We start from the raw sequence: 18,702 nt of genomic DNA on the forward strand, positions 1-18,702 counted from the left end.
GAAGTTATGGGTTCTTGAGGCAAATTTGTTCCTCATGAGGAGAGGCATCTCTGTGCAAAGTTTCATGTCTGTACGACATACAGGGCATGAGATATGCCCATTCAAAGTTTGCAATTTTAATCAGTTGCTATAGCGCCCCCCTTTGGCCAATTGATGTAATATTGCTTCATTCGCATCCTCCCATGACCCTCTACCACTTTCACATGGATTGACCAAGTCAGTGAGGAGAAAAACTTGGAACAGACACAGCCACAGACAGAGTTTTCATCATTATATAGTAAGATATAGTAAGATATCTATTGTTTCACTTTGTTAAGAAGCAGTAGAAGTAATGTTCATCTTTTTTCCCCTCAATGACACTTGCTGGGCTCTATATGAAAAGGTCCACCAAGAATACGATCTAGTTATACAGACAGCAGTATTGTTGATACATCAATTACCTGCCTGCAGTGCACTGTAGAAGCATCACATTACACAGTGAGTGGAAATTATAACGGTATTAACAATGGGTTTGGGTATTATAACAAATACAAATGACAAGTGATGATCCTTGAATTCTAACTTGTCATGAACAGGTTTAAAGCTGTGGCTTATTTTTTAGTTTTGGTGTACCAGAAAATACCTTTGGCTACAAATATTTTAGTCAAGCCTACCACCTGTGTTTATGAACAGTACATCTTAGGTTTAAAGAAATCGGTGAACATCTGAGCGGCAAAAGAATCAATCTAAAACCAAGGGGGAAAGTATTTTCCTCAAAGAGCTTACAATAATGATTTGGCAGCTTTCTTCAGTCTTTGTTTTAATTAACTATTGGGAGTGTGAAAAGATTCTATGGTACAATATGTGACAATATTTTTTTTTCCATCTCAGCAACAAACAACTATGCTTGTGATGAGGTTGACAGCAAGGGGGGGATCTGGAAACAGTGATGCTTCACTTACACCGTCTCCTAGAAGACGCCTGCCAGAGGCATGGAATGCTGCAAGTACACACCTTGTATATATTATGTAAATCCAGGACATATCAGTCAAAATACATTTCTATAATTTGTAACTCACAAAAACATGATGATATTTTGACACACTGCCACACTCCCAGATCTTCTCCTTCACAGTAACTGTAGACGTTATTGCAGGACCATAAAAGTTTGCAAATATTTGCAAAATATCTGCAAAATTTAATTGCTGGTGTGGGAACTTTGCAAGGAGAAACCATTGTCTCCGCTTTAGAGGTTGAAGACTAGACAATATTTTGGGTGATTGTTGTCATGCCAATAATATTACAGCAGGGAGTTTGATATGGTAGAAATAATGAACCCAAAATATAAAAGAATAATTAAAAATATAAAACATAATAAAAGAAAAGAGGAGAATTCTAACTTCAATACCAAACAACAACACAGACTTTTGTCAGGAGACAAAAGAGGGAAGAATGGAAAAGAGAACCTACACAGAAGTGAGAGGACCAACTACAGAGGATGAAAGACGAGTTTCAAGGTTTGTTAGCATCGACAACAGATGGTACTTGTTGCTTCGTTTCAGAGAGAAGGTAAGTCATTCTCCTTATACTGTGTCAGCGGATCATATTCTCTAATTACTCTATTATTGCATTGACTTTGATGTTAAATAATATGGAACAAATGCAGTGGGAGTAAATGTTGTATTTCCAGTGGAGTAATGATATATAATTAAGGAAATAACTAAAGACAACAACAACTGCAATAACAAACAGATGTGAATGTTAAGATGAAATGAAACAACACTGCAACAGACTTTACGGAATTGACCTGCATTTTAAAGCAGCAAAAGTATTATAGTTGTTGTATGAAAGGTTTCTAATTTAAATCCACACACTGGAAGTATTTGAGATTGGAAATAACATAAGTCAATTGCACAACATTCCAAAAGGTAACATTCCGAATGTTACCCTGGGAAATAACACACATTTTGACTTGATATCAATAAAACCAGAGGTGTAACTACTTACATTGATGCCAGCTGCAGTCCAGTTAGGTTTACCAGTTTCAGGGCCCTGGTGTTAATGGTTTAATGGGAATAATCACGGAGCCATTGTTACTGTAACTGATTACACCTGTACTTTAACTGCTATAACAGGTCAAAATTAGCGCTGTAAAGAAAACTATAGACTGTGCTTGTTGGCGGCATTTGCATACTATGAAATACCTACAATGACAATAATAACCATCTTCCTCAGAAGCTGAACCACAATCACTCAGAGCATAGTACTCTTTGGCATTTTAGCTCATTGCTCTCGGCGGCACTTTAACCCTTGGGAATTCCAGGAGATGGTCTGTAGGGGCAGGGCAAAGCCAAAAGAGACACCAAAAACCCTCCACAGGGGGAGCAGAAGAGTTAACCATATGTTAACACATAGACATGAAATACACACTGATATCATTCAGTGCAACTTATAGTTTCTGAGAATATCATAAATGTTGTTGTCCATCACAAATAAATGTCCATAAATCCATTTAGAAATTATAGAAGAAGACACATAAGAACTTGTCTGAGAATCCTCATGTTTTTAACTTCTCCTCAGTATCAAAACTGACCTAGTGATAGTTGTCTGTGCATCTATGGCTACACTGCACCAGGAACTTCTAATAGCTAATTCAGCATGCTTTTTATAGTGCAGATTTGCCAAATGTGAACAAATACGGCCTTAAAAAAAGGGCTCCAAAGAGAATACAAATACATCATAGCTGCCCATTTGATTAGCTTTAAGGGGGGTGTACTTTTTTTTTCTGTTGTCACACTGGTCCCCAAATAGGCCCACATGTTGGTGTTAACATGTTTCCATCAATCACATTTGCAAAACCTTTTTTGACGTCATTTTAACACAGAAGTCTAATTTCGCACTGAGCTATGAAAAAAGGCAAAAAGTGGCTCCTCTTACAGATATCCTCTTTAAAATACGGGTCTTTAAATGACAGGAGGACAAGCGCATTCACACAAATCTGTAGTAATTGCAACTGTAATTGTTACTGGAGTGTGGGTAAATGACTACCCACGTATTAAAATCAATGACCAGTGCAGGTAGTGTTAAAATCATCCCAACTCGCCCAGAGGAATAAATCCTGTCCAAATGGGGTTTAAGATGAGGCGGCCTTTGTTATGTATGCAGAAGTACAATAACTCAACATTAACCTTATCCACTAATTTAGACATCATCATCATCATTACATTGTATGGTCCAAAACTAATTAGGAATAAATTATACACCTGCTCAGCAGTAATAATCATGAAATACTGATGGGGCCTACAGGCCTGGGACCACTCCTTTCTCTCCCTTCGCTCCCTTTGCTCCATCTGACATTGCTTTCTCCCATTTGGCATCTTTAGTACTTTCAGTTGCTTTTGAAGTAACACAGAAGTCCATTAAATGTGCTGACATATAGAGTTAAGAGAGGCACTTGGGCATCTTCAGCAAAAAGGGAAAGCGTCATTACCTTACCTGCCTCCTCCTCAAACATGCACAGAAGTTGTCCACCGAGGGCAACAATAGCTCTGTCTGTGCATATTTTATGACAAAGATGAAAATAGTTGACTGGAAACACCAACAACAGCGACTCAAAAAACTGCGTCGAGCAGATCTAATTGCCTGCTTAGACAGCCTCATTTCGATGCAGCTGGCTTTGGAGAACACTAACCTGTACCTGGAAGCACTGAAATTTCAAAATTGGTGTGTGTGTGTGTGTGTGTGTGTGTGTGTGTGTGTGTGTGTGTGTGTGTGTGTGTGTCAGTTAGTTGAGTGCATTAGGAAGCAAACCCATCTATTTTCATATACCAAGCTGATACATCTGATACGACAGATATAATGAGTGTGCGGGGATTTCTTTTCTCTGTTACTTCCTGCTATCATACTCTGCATTCTTGCAGTCAACATAAAGAAAATGTAACAAGATTAATGAATTTCTGAGTGTGGAGCTGTAGTGTCGGTGGGTTGGCTGGCTTGGAGAGGACACAGCAGGCCAAGGGTTGGTTCAAACTCTCACAGATGCAGTCATAGAAAGAGAGATAAAAAAAAACAGACAAGAAAAGGACTACTTGAGAAATACAACAAAAAGCTTTTGGCACAGATACACTTTCAAGTTACTTCTGGGATGCAAAGATGGGATCTGTGCCATTACTTGATGGAAGTGATTTGTATTTGGCCTACAAAAATCACTAAATACCTGGACCCCCTGTAACCAAACTGGTCTGAACTGACCAGTTAGCCATTGTTTGAGCCCAGTATTCAATGGATGGATATCAAAAGGTCCAAGACCCCCAGACCTACTTAATTTTTGTCCCTATTACCTAAACATAAAGCATTGGCTGCAATAGCATCCCCACTACTACTACTACTACTACTACTACTACCACCACCACCCTGGTCACACCAGGAAATGGAGCAAAAAAAATAATTTGTGCATTTTCAAGAAATCGGTGGTGTTAAAGGGTTTTTTTGGGGAGCTTTATAAATAGAATTGAATTGAAATTGAATGGACGCTTGACTACATAGAGACATACTTCAAGGGCTAGTAGGTGAATTAGTATAGCTGATAGGGTGACTGCTGATATGCCTGACAGGCAGAGCATGTTAGCGTAAGTCAGCCACAATACGTCTCTGCACTGACAAGCTTGCTAGCTTGTACTTGCTCGCTTGGTTACCTCTTCAGTTTAAGACTCTCTGGCTCTGTTGCTATAAAGAGCAGTTTGCTATTGGTCAGCAACCAGCCACATAAATTAGTGTGTTGAAATCATCACGCTTACTTGGCCCCTTTGAGACAAATTTTGCCATTTTGAGCACTTGTGTGACCATCCTTAATTGAGATAGATTTTTTAGTTAAATTCCAGTGGTGGCCCATCTGCATTAGTAGGCCTTTGACTTTAAAGAGTCATGCGCTAAAGGGAAACTTCTGTAATCTTCAACCTGGACCCTATGTTCCCCTATTTTTGTATCTAAGAGACAACAATTTTTGAAATTGGTCCAGTATTGAGTGAGAGGTTCATAGCCAGCAGCTGCGAAAACAGGTTGAAATGTAACCACTCAGGGCATTTGGCACCGTCAAGGTACAGTCATTTAAAGTGCTTGTTTCTGCTACTGACAAGCTCCCACTGTAATTGTAAGTGTGGAAAGGACCCAATAGAGAAAATAAACGTTCTTTTTAACGTTACGCTTGATACAGTTTGTTTAGTTTTGCACAAGGAGAAGTCTAAAATCTCGCAAAAGGTTGACTTGTTGTTGATGTTGGAAACGTCACAGAGTAGGAGAGAGGAGTGCCAGGAAAAATGTGATGTGTTAGAGTACAAAAATCATGGGTTATTGTTATCTAGAAGATTTGCATTGTCATGGATGAATATTTAGCTGATTTCAACAATGTGAAAACTGGTAATAACAAGACTTGTCTTTCACTGAGACTTGTTTACAGACCGGATCAAGCAAAAGGTAAAGAAAACAGTTTAATTTGTCCTTTATAAAATACATCACTGAGTTTCAGTGTTTGCCAGTCTCTTTTACAATGCATATCACTGTTATGACTATGACTCATGGTTTTTATCCGACACTTAAATGATTAAGGTTTGCTTAGGTTTAGGAAACTAAAACTACAGTATTTGTTATAAGAAACCAATGTTTACTGTTGGTATACACCATGTGAACAAAGGGCTCCGAGGTTGATGCTTTCAATACCACAACCACCCGTCCTGATCTCCTCAAGAGGATTTGCAGCACCATAACAACTTCATACTATGTCAGGCTTCGCTTCAAAGAGACAATCTTAATGTGCAGGGCCACAAGGGGCTGTTGTCAGAAAATGTATACATACTGAAACTTGGAATAAATCAAATCATAAATTCTTTCCCTCTCCATTAATATTATAATGCAGTATTTTACAGTATTGAAAGCAAGGGCAAACACAAGAATTACATCATTCATATTCCAAAGTAATCACTAGATATGTGTGCTTGCAAAAATTTGATTGGCCAATGCAGCACGTAACCAAATGACATTGCCAGATGACCCTATGTTTTTGTGTGGACCCCTGCTGTGCCAACACAGTGATCTCATTAAAATGAATGAAGAGGGGGGTGGGGTATGCAGGAATAATGTCTGAACACAGCCTTAGACTTTTTGACTCTTTCATCGCTTTGGTATAAAGACTCACAGAGTAACTGGGAAGATTAACATTGCTGTGTTGCTTGCAGCTGACTGAAACCATGTTACAGCATTTCTGGGCAGTGAAGTTTTTAATATTCCAACACCGCCATTTGGAGCTGCCAGCAGTGCCTAGTGTTGCTTTCTGCTGGGTGTTTGGGGCATTCACTCTTTGTTCTCACCCTCTATTATTGATAAAAGGGTTTGCTTGAATGTTGTTTTCCTCCTCTCTGTTTCTCTGATTTGAGCTCTCATAGCTGGAAAGCCGTGGTGGCTGCAGGTGTGCACTGAAACGAGTGAAGGTCAGACAGAAAGAAAATCTGCTTCCACCTGAATCAAGAAACTAAAATGTCCCAAGAGCCATGTTGGGTTTCCACCAGTCATGAATGAAACATACCTAGAATGAATCATTGCTTGAAGAAATGCATGGGATATGGCTGGGACATGCAGATGGATACCTCGCTTCCTTGCCTGTGTCGCAGCTTTACAATCACAGTCCTTCCTGACATTTTGGAGAAGACCTCTGATTTACTGTGCACTACGTACTCTTTGCTAGACATAAAGTTTATTTCTGAAGCTTCTCCGCAGTGACTAACACCACAGAATTGTTTTTAATTGGGCTGAGAATAAAGTATCTGTGCAGCCAAGTGTGGAGGAAAGTGAATTATGGTCTGAGGTCAACGGAAAATTTCCAAAATGACATTTTGAAAATGTCGCTGCCTTTTTTTCCTCTTGTTTATCATAATGGGATAATGTCTCTCCGTTTCATCAGCTGTAACCTCTCTCTCTTTTCATTTCCTGTTTTCCGCAATCTCTGGTCATATAGCTCAACTCCTACACTCTACTCAACTCACAGCTTGGACAGGCAGAGGTGAACATGAGAAGAGTTGGGAGATCATGACGATGACAGTGGTGAGTACAAATAAACATTGATATCAGGGGGAATATGGAAAGAAATAGTTTGATTTATGTTAGCAAAAAGACCACAATGAACAAAGAGATGTATATGTTTGAGGTTTCACATTCACACCACAGTCACTCTAAACAGTGCCATTGATTCATTCATTATTCGAAAGGCATTCATCTCTCAGGATGACATGGATTATAATTCTGGGTTTACCCTCAGTGTCCTGCAAAGACCTGAGGTATCCTGTTTTTTCCGCTAACAAAGCCTTGCATTCTTTTATGTATTATTAATACAATAATTGTCCAATGAGTTGTAAATGTCTCAGGGTCCTTGGGAGTTTTCCAAAGGGCATTCATGATGTTGTCAGTGACTAACCCTGTGTGGTGGTATTCACTGTCTCTCCGTGATTTCTTGCCTGCTATGGAGCTGTGAGAGATAAACTTTTGTAGATAAAAGATATGTGCAGCTGGGCATTGATCATGATGCTGCTGCAGGTTGAACACCTAATACCTCCGCCTCATGCCTCTTTTTTATGAAAATATTTTCACAGTTGCAACAATTTATTTTTGAGTGTGCCACAGTGTTTGAGTAGATTTTCAATGATGCTGGGCAAAGAAACTTGGATTAAGTAGGAATCAGATGTCAGGGTTTCCATGAGGCAGCATTTGTACCTGAAAGTCAAACTGAAATTTAAATCAGCATGTCACCATGGTGGTGTTCTCCATTAGGTGTGAGTGTTTTTAGTACTGACCAGCAGTGTCAATACCGTTATTGATTGGAATAACGTGTGTAGCTATGCACTAAAAATAATTGTTAGATAATTACATTCAAAACAGCCTAACAGGCAGGCTTCCTTTAGGGTTTGAACCAGTTGGTGGCCAACGTTGTTACCCATTGTTTGCCGCCTGTGATTTCAGCTCTCGTGTAGCTCCTCTGTGACAGTATATGTTAACTTGTGCCATGCTTTGAGAATCTGGTCAAAAGTAAAGCAACTTGCAATAACCAAATCTGGACCCATGAAAAAAAGTCTACTATCACTAGTAGAAATTCTGGAGTAATATACTGATGTATAAAATAACAATTTGTCTGATAGTCTAGTCTGTTTTGTTGTTGTTTATTATGTTTTTGTTGTTATTGTTTATTCCCCTTGCACCAAAAAAGCATTTTCAGTTTAAAAATTAAACTTAACTGTTGAGCTCTAAAAGTCATTAAAGTTTTCTTTGAATGAGCACAAATTAAAATGTACAAATTTATGAAACAACCTTTAATATAACCTCCCTTTATATGAAAAACATCAAAAAATTAGTGCTTCAAAGGCTATTCTATTACATATAATAAACCATAATTTTCTCTTTTTAAATATGTATTTTTACATTGCTGTGAAAACATAAAAAAAAAAAAGATCTTCACAAGATTCAATTTAAACATATCACGATCACATTATACTGTACCTTTGCCCAATACTCAGTTTTACTGAATCGAGCTTAAATGCATCATTACATTATGGAACCTCTGCGAGGCCTAACTGTTAATTCAGGCAATCAGTTGCTAACAGCTAACATTACCTAGTTCTCTTACTGCCAATTTTAGCACGGATTTGTTGTTTACAATGTTGCATTATCAGAGAAACAACAGGGTGTGGCCCTGATGCGTCCATAGTGAGTTCACAACATCTTTCCATTAGGGATGCACCAAAATGAAAATTTGTGGCCGAAGCCGAAGCATATTAAACGCTTGGCCGAGTACTGAACACCGAATATCGTTGTTTAGTTTTTCATTAGTTTTTGCATATGAACCCCCTCCAGATTAGTGTTGTCACGGTACCAAAATTGGGACCCACTGTACGATACCAGTGAAAATATCATGGTTCTGAGNTCAGGTACTTCTGGGCAGTCATGACGCCAAGAAGAGGATATTATTGGAGCCGACTTCTCCATCGCCCGGTAAGCCGATGGCCGCCGTATTTGACAGGAATACATTACTTACTGTCTGTGTCTGTGACCTCCGTTCAACCCACAACCGATGGGATTCGCCTTTCGTTTCTGCTGCTGGTTGAAATCTGTAGGCTGCTCGCACAGCGTGCTGAATGATTTAAGCCTATTTTGCTCGCTCAAAACTATTTTTAGTCGCAAATGCGAGTGCCGTGACGGGCGGATCGCCACACTGCTGACATTTTACTCCACCCGTTAAGGCACACTGTTTGATTGCGTTATCAAAACACGCTGCTATTATTCGGCCTTGCTTTTAACTTATTCCACCGAATACCGAATGTGTGTTTTTTTGCAATATTCGGCCGAATATATTCGGTTACCAAATATTCGGTGCATCCCTACTTTCCGTCCCAAAGGCGTCCCAGTGAAGATCTCTGTTTGTCTCAAACACATTTTCTATTGTCTCCGGGAAGATGTGACACTGTTACTCCCATACCCTGCTTTACAGCCTGCGCAAAATTGATGTGACACAACAGAAAAACAGCGGCAGCTGCCATCGGTGAATGTCATCTTTTTTTGCTAATATGCCAATGGCAGTCAACAAGGCAAATATCGGCCTGTACTGATGTTCAGCTGATAAATCGGTGCATCCCTAAACACTGCCTGCCAATGACTTATCAGGTATTCAAACAATAAAATAGGATCTACAAAAAATAATAATAACAATAATATGTAGTGACAGTGTTAACACCTCTGGTTGAAATATAAACCCAACAATATGATTCGTCCAGCTCTGGAAAATGCCCACCCAGAGGCTCAGGACTTACTGTGTGTCTATGCAGGAGGCAGTCCAACCACATTTCTCAGTCGTCCATCTCTCATCTTGAGGAACAGATATGCCTCTCTCTGTCAATCAATACAGCTGTCTACAAAGTCTGCATAACAGCAGCTGTATTGATTAAAAATAATAAAGTGTATATTTAAGCTTGACATCTACTTTCTTTAGTTTTATGTGCATACAGTGATTGTTGTGCTCTGAGCACTGCAAAAATGCAGGTGGCTCACAGTCAATATTGAGCCTAAACTCATCCTGTGTGTACAATGAAGTATCACTAAAGCTGCTGCTCTGCTAACGTGCTGCTTACGGAACGCCTCCTGTGTAGACAAGGCATTAAATACTTTTATATGACCAGCAACTGTTTTATCCTTTTTAGAAAAATGCAAAGCCTTATGCCATTATAGTTAACAGTATTTCCTTATGCAAAAGCTGAGGAGAATTCAAATTTCAGTTTGACTTTAAGGTCTGTTGTGTTTTATAATTTTCTTTCTTTTTAATTGAATTTGAATGTCTTTCATAAAATAAAATGGCCTGTAAAATTAACAGTAATTAACTTGGGGTAAATCTTTGAAGCTGAAGTCACCAGGCTTTCACCCGACAATCACAGTGTCTGTACTGTATATAAAAATATAACAATGTTCTCCTGTGCTGCTGCTGCTGGTGGGTAGACTCGTGGAGTGATGGCGTTTAAAGTGATCTATTTTCTTCTTTTTCTGTCAAAGGGTGGATGTATGGGAAAGAGTGACTCACCACGGGTGTTGCTGGAGAGACGTTTGCGTTGGCTGGTGGAGGTATTGTGTGGCAGCAGGGTGTTCTGCTGGTGGTTGCTGTCAATGGGACTCGTGGCAATGATGTTGTCCTTGTATTTGTTCATTAGGGCCAGCTTGGTGTTGTCACTCACTGCGGAGAAGTGGGACATAATTACAAACACTGGGAAATAAAAGCTAGGAGAGGCAGAGGAACCAACTAAAAGCTTTCTCTGTAAAATGAGAAACAGCCACTGGGAGAAAAAAAAACGTGTTATTCTTGGCTGCATGTTGAAGGTTTTAAAACCACAATGTAGCAAGCATTAAGTATAGTAATGCTAAGAGAAACACATCCAGCATGTTGTTTACTGGGGGAGAAGTCAAACAGCCAAAATTAAAGAGTGAGAAAAGCTGGCATGAAATTAAAACTCATTAAGGGAATATACAGAACGCATTTAAGTCTCAGAGGATGAAATTATCTATTTTGGTAAATATTAAGAGAAGAAGTTCCAGGAAAACAATAAAAAATATATTATAGAACAAGATTTTTGAAATGAAACCACTTTCATCCAGACTGAAATATTTGTACAACTATTATGTGGATTCTAATGAAATTGTCCCCCAAGAATGATTCCTATTGGTTTGAGAAGGTTCCGACTTTAGCTGTTAATTAAACTCTTTTTCATTCAGAATAAGACGGTAACATATCCTCCGATACAAGTAAAATAAAATTCCAAGAAAGCTGCACAAAAAGGGAAATGTTTTCGTACAGCTGGGCAGACATGACCTTATCTTCAGTCCTATCTAAAGACGTTTGTATCTAACATTAGTCTGTCCATCCATCCATCCATTTTCATTAACTTTTCCGAGGCCAGGTTGCGGGAGCAACAGGCTGAGCAAAGTGCTCTGGCATTAGTGTGTGGGGGGAAAAAAGGAGAAGGAAGCAACTTAATGTGAGCATTTAATATGATCAGTAGTTGCAGTGGTGAAGATCAGCTTGTTGTATTTGGTTACTTTATGATTGTTAATGAAATACATTTTTATCCTGAGCAGGAAGGAGTAAAAAAAAAAAAGAGTAGAAAATATCTTTGCTTTCCAATACCCATAGTAGAAAGATTTAATATATCCCAATACATAGTATGTGAAATGCAGTATGTTCTACTACATCCGGTCTGATTTTGCAGTATGCAAGCCAACGTGCGCTTGTGGCTATATAATAAATTGTATGTACCTAAAATGCATGTACATTTTGAGGCAATATCATTTTAGGTACATACAATTTATTATAATCAAACATTAGCATTTACAACATGGTTTGTGTTTTTAGTTCTACTCCAGAGACCATATTACAGTATATTACAATCTGTTCCACTTGGTTTTACAGGGGTAACATTAATGCTAGCTTCAACAGGCTTGCATCACCTGCACTTGATGTAATAACCAGGTTTTATTTTTTAAGTCAATAAACAAAGCATTTATTTTAGCCGTGACACACAACAAGAAAATTTCTCAGCTAGGAACGTGAGCGTCAGGGAACCTCACTTCTGGGTGTTATTATAGATCCCACTATTTTTCTTAGCAAGTCCTGCCCTAGCGTGCTGTGATTGGTTAGAGCACGAAACGTTTTTTTTTTTTTTTTTCTGAGCCTTTCACCCTCCCTCCAGTTCTCTGGCAGAGGAACAGAGCAAGGCCTGTGTCAGTGGGGCTTGGTGAAGGCTGCTTAGGGGCTGTGAAATAGAACCAGGCAGCTCAGAGTCGAGCCGGGGTCCATGGTGCAAGCTGGAGGATTACAGGGGCTAGGGAGGCATTCACAGCCGGTGAGAGGAGAGCTAGGGCCAACAGACCATGCTGGAGGTTTTACCGGGGCTGGAGAGGCAGTTGTAGCCAGGGAGAGGAAAGCCAGGGCCCGCAGAACATGCTGGAGGATTCACTGGGGCTGGAAAAGCAGTCATAACAGGCATGAGGAGATCTAGGGCCCGCAGAGCATGATGGACGTTTCACCGAGGCTGGGGAAGTAGTCTTAGTGGGCGAAAGGAGAGGCAGGTCCCGCAGATCATGAGAACCAGAGCGAGGGAAGGTGGTCTGCTGAATCCATGCCCATGGTTGTGGATCCTCCATCATGCTCTACAGGCCCTGGTCCTCCTCTCACCCGCAATGACTGCCTCTTCAGCCTCTGGACCACCTTCAGATTTTTACACTAAACATACATGAACATTTTATAAAATATGTTTTGTAATGCATTAAACTTCCTGTGATGATGTCTGAAAAAGTGTCACAGCTTTGGTCGGAATCAATACTTTTGCATTGTCTCACCTACGGTGGACATCTTGCCAATACAACACTCGGATACTTCCTGTGATGTGTCCTGCCGAGAAAAGCAGTGGGATCCATAATAACACCACTTCGGGGGGACCCTCTAGAAGGTTTCTGGTGACCTTTTCTCTAGCACTACGATAGGGTCCACATTCATGGCTGTGAGTCAAATGTCTCGACAGCCAATAGATGGATCCGAGTGCGACTTGGTACACATAGTACTTCTCTCAGGATGAATTTAGCCACTTCGGTGATTTGGCTGAACAAACTAACCACATTCCAACTCAGACTCAGCTGAATGTTGTCTTTAATGCTAAAGCTAGAATGCCTAGGTAAACTAAGTTGATGCACAAGGTAAACATTATACCTTCTTAGGTCAAGCATTTTTGCACTGTCATTGGGTACGTCCCAAGTCTCTTATTTTATACTGCTAACTCCTACCTCCTTACTTGAACCGGAAGTCATTCGAGCTCCACCATCTTTAAAGCCGTCTCATGTCTCTTATTCCTGCCAGTAAGGAGTTAGCATTAGGCGTTAGGAGGGATCTGTTAGGTGCGATGAGTAAGGTAACACGAGAGGTTCCTAACAGGAAGTCCTTTTCAGCTTGAGGCCATGACGTATAAATACCTGCCCCCTTCGTCTGTCTCATTTGAACGAGATGACGGAAAAATAGCGCAAGTGTACTCGTTACATGCATTCTTTGCAATGAAATGCTGTAATTCACATGCCTACGTGACTACAAAGAGTAACGTTAATGATATTTCGTGCAAGACTGTCATGTTGTAATTAAGTTTATTTCATTCACAACCCGTTGCGGTGTTCAGCAGACTGTCTGTGATGTGTGGCTGTTACGGCTTTGATCAGCGAATATAATGTGACTTGGGATGTACGCCAAACGCTGGCTCCGTTATGCAGAAGATCCAGCTGTGCCGCCCATAGGTGCCGCCGTCACCAGAATAGGACGTCGCTTTACGTGACGCTTTGCCGCCGTCACCAGAATAGGACGTCGCTTTACGTGACGCTTCGGAGTAAGGCCGTCTCATGTCTCTTATCAGCAATCCTCGCTCCTCACTCCTAACTCCTTAAATGTTTTCCTAAGTGGGAGGGACTAAACAGTTAGGTAAGGTGGCTAGGTTAGGTGGTTAGCAGTAATTTTAAGGGACTTGGGACGTACCCATTGTGAGTTTGTTAGCATGTTGATATTAGCATTTAGCTCAAAGCACCAAAGTGCCTCTGTGCAGCCTCACAGAGCCGCTAGCATGGCTGCAGGCTCTCAGTCTTGTTTGTCTCTGATTCCTTACAGAAAATGTTTATGCACAACCTTAAGGGAGAATGGAGCTTGAAAAAGTGGTACAATGAAAAGGCAATGCAATTAAGACAAAACCTACCAACCATGACAAAAAAAAACCTGAGTAATTATTCAATTAGTATATTTCAAGTCTTTGTAATGTAATTATATGCCCCCAATTCTCTGTATTGTAACTTTTAAATAAGACAAACAATGCAACAAAGAATTAAGCAATATAGATTGACAACAAGCATTTTTTTCACCTGTTTACGTATTCATAACTATTCCACTATTCTTACAAGTAAGGTCAGGGCAGGCAAAAAACATTTCCTGAAATCTCTGTTCTTTCGGTCCAAATTTCCAACACCATTTTCTGAGTGACCTCTGCTGTTGTTTATATTGTTCAATATTCCATGCATGGCCTGCTGTCTGCATTTCCCCTTTCTCTAGTCCATTGCATTAACCATTTTAAATGCATAATGCACAGGATTACTCGGCTTCCATCACCTGGAGAGGGGCTGTTTGGATTTTATAAGAACACCATGTGAGAGTGCCGATCTCTTGATAAATCCGCGCAGTGAATGAATCTGCTGCTAATTGAAATTCAGCGGGTATACCTTCATCAAACCTGCTCCACTTCATACAGTAATTCTCATGGGAGTGGTGCTCCACTCCAACGTCCACTGATTATGAAAAATAGGATCTTCTAGAACTAATTCTTGGCAGGTACATAAGCCTTTTGATTATTTCAAGTGTGAGGAATAAACTCTTTGAAATAATACTTGTAGTTTGATATTCATGTCTGGTATACTCTCTGCGTCAGTCCCACAACTCATGTTCTTACACTGGTTATGAAAACTGTGGAACAAGTGCCTCATTTGCTGTCCCTTTCTTAAAAAAAAAAAAAAAAAAAAAAAAGTTCTACATTGACAAAGTGTTTGAAGCCTTCATATTTGTGAAACTCAAATTTTACCCATTAGTCTACATTCATTTAAATGATTACTTCCCACCTATATGAGAAAATAACACATATTAAAGGTATTTAATTAAAAATCCAATTACTTCTCTTTGTTTTCACACTGATTATCTAAATTACTGCAACTGTGTTAATGTAATTATACTGTTCCCTGCTTGGAAAACAATTTGCATCCTATGTCTTCCTCAATACCAGCAAACGTAAACTTTTGACATACTGTCTTATTACTTTGTCTTTATTTAAAAAATGTATGGCTGTTTAGGAGGAAAATAAATGAGGCTATCAATGAGATAAGTGAAAGCCTCTGCCAAAGAATCTAGTTAGCTTGTAATTTAAAATGATTATAAAGTTTTATAAGCACAAAAATAAGAAGCACTTAACTCCCTCGGTATCCTCCCCTAGTACGTTGATTAAACAAACTTTATGCTGACAATGCATTATTAGCGATATTTCTTTGTCAGCATATCCCAGATGAATAACACAAAAGGTGGTGAGCAGTAAAAACGGGTTATTATTTTCGGGGGGGGGTTCCAGTAATTTGGCGATGAACACATTTTATTTCCTCTAGATTTTTCACAATTAAAGTCCCCTTTTACTTTGCTATGTAAAAGCTTTTATTGTGAAGCAGCATAATATGGAGATATTGGGTTTTTATCAGCAGTAACTTAATAGACTCGTGTATGGCTGAAAGCGAACATGAAACAGTGAAATAAATCAGATATCTTAAGTACAAACCAAAATATGCAAGTAGTGGCTACAAAGTACTGAGAGCTGAACATACAAAGACTTGAAAAAACGCTTTTCACTGGTTTCCTGACCTGGCTGTTTGTGAGTCAGTCATCTTACCAGGTGTGAGGTCCATATTATTCTTGTCATTACAGCCCTGGAGGGAGTCCAGGGTACGGGTGACTTGGCTGGCAAACTCCTCGCCACCATTCATACACTCCCGCTGCAGATGGTGACGCAGGTCGGTAATGTCGTACTCATACCTGGGGGTGAGGTGGAAATCAATTAGCATTACATTATCTTGATTTATCTAAATTAGAATAAATATCACAAGCAGCTAACATGCTTGATGAAGCAGTCAAGATTTCAAAGTGTGACAGGATGTACTGATAAGGTACGGCGTTTTATAATCTTAATCCTCCAAACTAATTGCAGACTACTGCACTTAAAAATGAGTGTGCTGTGTGCAGGTTGCATCATATCAGCTGCTTCCTAGGAAGTAAATTCCAAACAATTATTACATCCCATTGCCAGTGTAAAATGTGAACTAACAAAACATCCACATATTTTTCATTCTGCTAACACAATTTGTTGACTTTCAGCCACTGCATGCTCTTTTTTTTTTGGGTTTAACCATTTCAGATTATATTCATCCCCCTTCCATCCAAACCCTGCTTATACCCATCCAAAATCGGTGTCTCCCGGATGCTGAGGGTACCGCTGGAGTTTGGCCCCTGACCCCTGGAGTTCCTCAAGCTCTCCCGAGCCTGGCCTCCCATTAGCACTGAGGGGATGTAGTGGATCTCATTAGCTGCCTCGGCGCTGGCGCTCTTTTGGGGCTGAGGGATACGACGACGTTTACACCAGCGCCTGCGGGTGTAGAGGATCAGTACCAGGCACAGGATGGACAGCAGAAGGGCGATCATCCCGCCCTGAGGGGAGGAGGGTGGCATTTGGAGCAGGGACAGAAAAAAAAGGGGGAGAAAAGAAAAAAAACAGACAGACAGAGAGAGAAGAGAAAGTCAAAGGGGAGAACAGATTCACAGAATCTTGCCAAGTCGAATACAGATCAAAGTCAAAGTCGTGATGCCAACAGCACAATTTGAAAGAGGTTGCAGATGCAATTTAGTGCATAACACCTACAGTGTTTCTGAATGACAGCAGCTCTCCTGCTACTGCGTGGTCATTTCACCTTGAGACAAAGTAAGAAATATTCAGAAAACAGCTTTTTACTTATTTCTACTTTCGGGCCATGTGGAATGTAAGGGTCAGCAGCTATAGACCACATCCTCATTGAAAAGTACTGAGGTTAATGCCCAGACTGTTAAAGGCGTGGTTCCCATGTTTTTTGTCGGAGTAGTTACATGTATTTACTTGCTTCCTGAGAGTTGGATGGTTAATACCACCCTCATGTCTGTGTGATAGATATTGTGTGTAGCAAGAGCCAACAACCAATTAGCTTAGCTTAGCATAGGCTTGAGCCAAATACTCAGAAAATACAAGTTTACCAAGTACCAAAAATATAGGGACTGAGCAATATTAGGAGGGATAGGGGGATTATAGTTCCTCTTTTCTTTTCCTTTCTGCTCGCTCCCTCTCCTGTACGGGATCATGCAGATGTAACGCCAAAATGAGGGTTTCCACAATCTCTGGCTTTTTAGTCTCTGGGGTGATATCCACCTCACAATACTGAGCTAATGCAAGCAAATCTTCCTTCTTAAGCTTGCGCAACTAATTGCGCCCAAAATCACTTCCGCAAATCTCCTCTACCGAGAAAGTTGCCATGGTTAAACCAAACAGGCGAATCAAAAGAGACAAACCTCTCACAAAATTACCTCTAACGTAACTATTACCAAAATAGCCTTTATGACAAAACGTATAACCTGCAAATAAGAAGTAACACCTGTCATATTTCTGGTCTCATCCTCCTCCTGATCACGGTTAGTCTGTCCCTCAGCTTGCTTCATTGTCCTTGGGACTGGGAGCACCACCTAACGTTAACTGCGTGCATCCACAGGAAGAAAAGCAAGCACATATTTTCTTTTAGTACAGCTTTAAATTATAATGACTTATTGCAATACCTAGTAGGCTAGTTGGCCTCTTAAAAAGGATACCTAGAAGAAATACGCAATTTGCCAAAGCCAAACTTGCATATTACAAACACAGGAACGTTAGCTAACGTTAATACACCTGCTATAATGGCACTGTCGGCCCCAGCTCCATCTCCGTCGTTAGCAATACCAGCAGCCTCAGCCCGTCAACCAACGCCGTGGCCCAACGGGTCGGTTATTTTTGGAGCACTTTGCTGCCTCTTCTTGTAAAGATTTAAGTTATTTTATTCGAGTTTTTTCTGCGCCACCCTTTCTACCGGCTTTATCCATGTTTTCTGTCTCTGGTCTGCCATGAGTAATGACTGATGACTGCGGCTGAGCCAATCAGATTTCAAGAAAAACGAGAGCCTCTTTCGTATTGGAGGAGGCCGCTCTTATCTCCTCCTTCAAGCATCAAAACACAAGATTGACACCTACATTCCCTCTGAACATCTCACAGCAAACAAACAACATGTAGCACTGACAGCTAGCAACTAACTTGACGTTAGGCTCGTTCGAGATGAACTGCGCCTCGCCTGAAAAGTAGACGAGAGCAGGCGGCCGCAGCGGGGGGCGGTGACAAAAAGCTGTGGTGGAGTCGGACTGTTTCCTGACAGTTTCCAGCAGCCTTCAGTCCGTGCAGGAAGTCACAGACACACTAACATCCTGTCTGGAATGATGTCAGTTCATTAAAAAAGTGATCAGACCCATATATCAGTTTGTTTTCA

At 40.3% G+C, this 18,702-nt stretch overlaps 1 protein-coding gene across 3 annotated transcripts in view; it reads right to left on the minus strand.

Moving 5' to 3' along the window:
- Positions 1–18,702, minus strand: part of astn1 (astrotactin 1) — a 605,257-nt gene that overhangs the window by 454,483 nt on the left and 132,072 nt on the right. For all 3 annotated transcript variants that reach the window (XM_050074592.1, XM_050074591.1, XM_050074590.1), the window contains exons 3-5: positions 16,566–16,816; positions 16,005–16,147; positions 10,586–10,735 (exon numbers count right to left, since the gene is read on the minus strand). In XM_050074592.1, the coding sequence (XP_049930549.1) occupies positions 10,586–10,735; positions 16,005–16,147; positions 16,566–16,816 (544 nt within the window). The remainder of the gene's footprint in view (positions 1–10,585; positions 10,736–16,004; positions 16,148–16,565; positions 16,817–18,702) is intronic.

The sequence above is a fragment of the Epinephelus moara genome, chromosome 21, assembly GCF_006386435.1.
Source record: "Epinephelus moara isolate mb chromosome 21, YSFRI_EMoa_1.0, whole genome shotgun sequence".
Classification (NCBI taxonomy): domain Eukaryota; kingdom Metazoa; phylum Chordata; class Actinopteri; order Perciformes; family Serranidae; genus Epinephelus; species Epinephelus moara.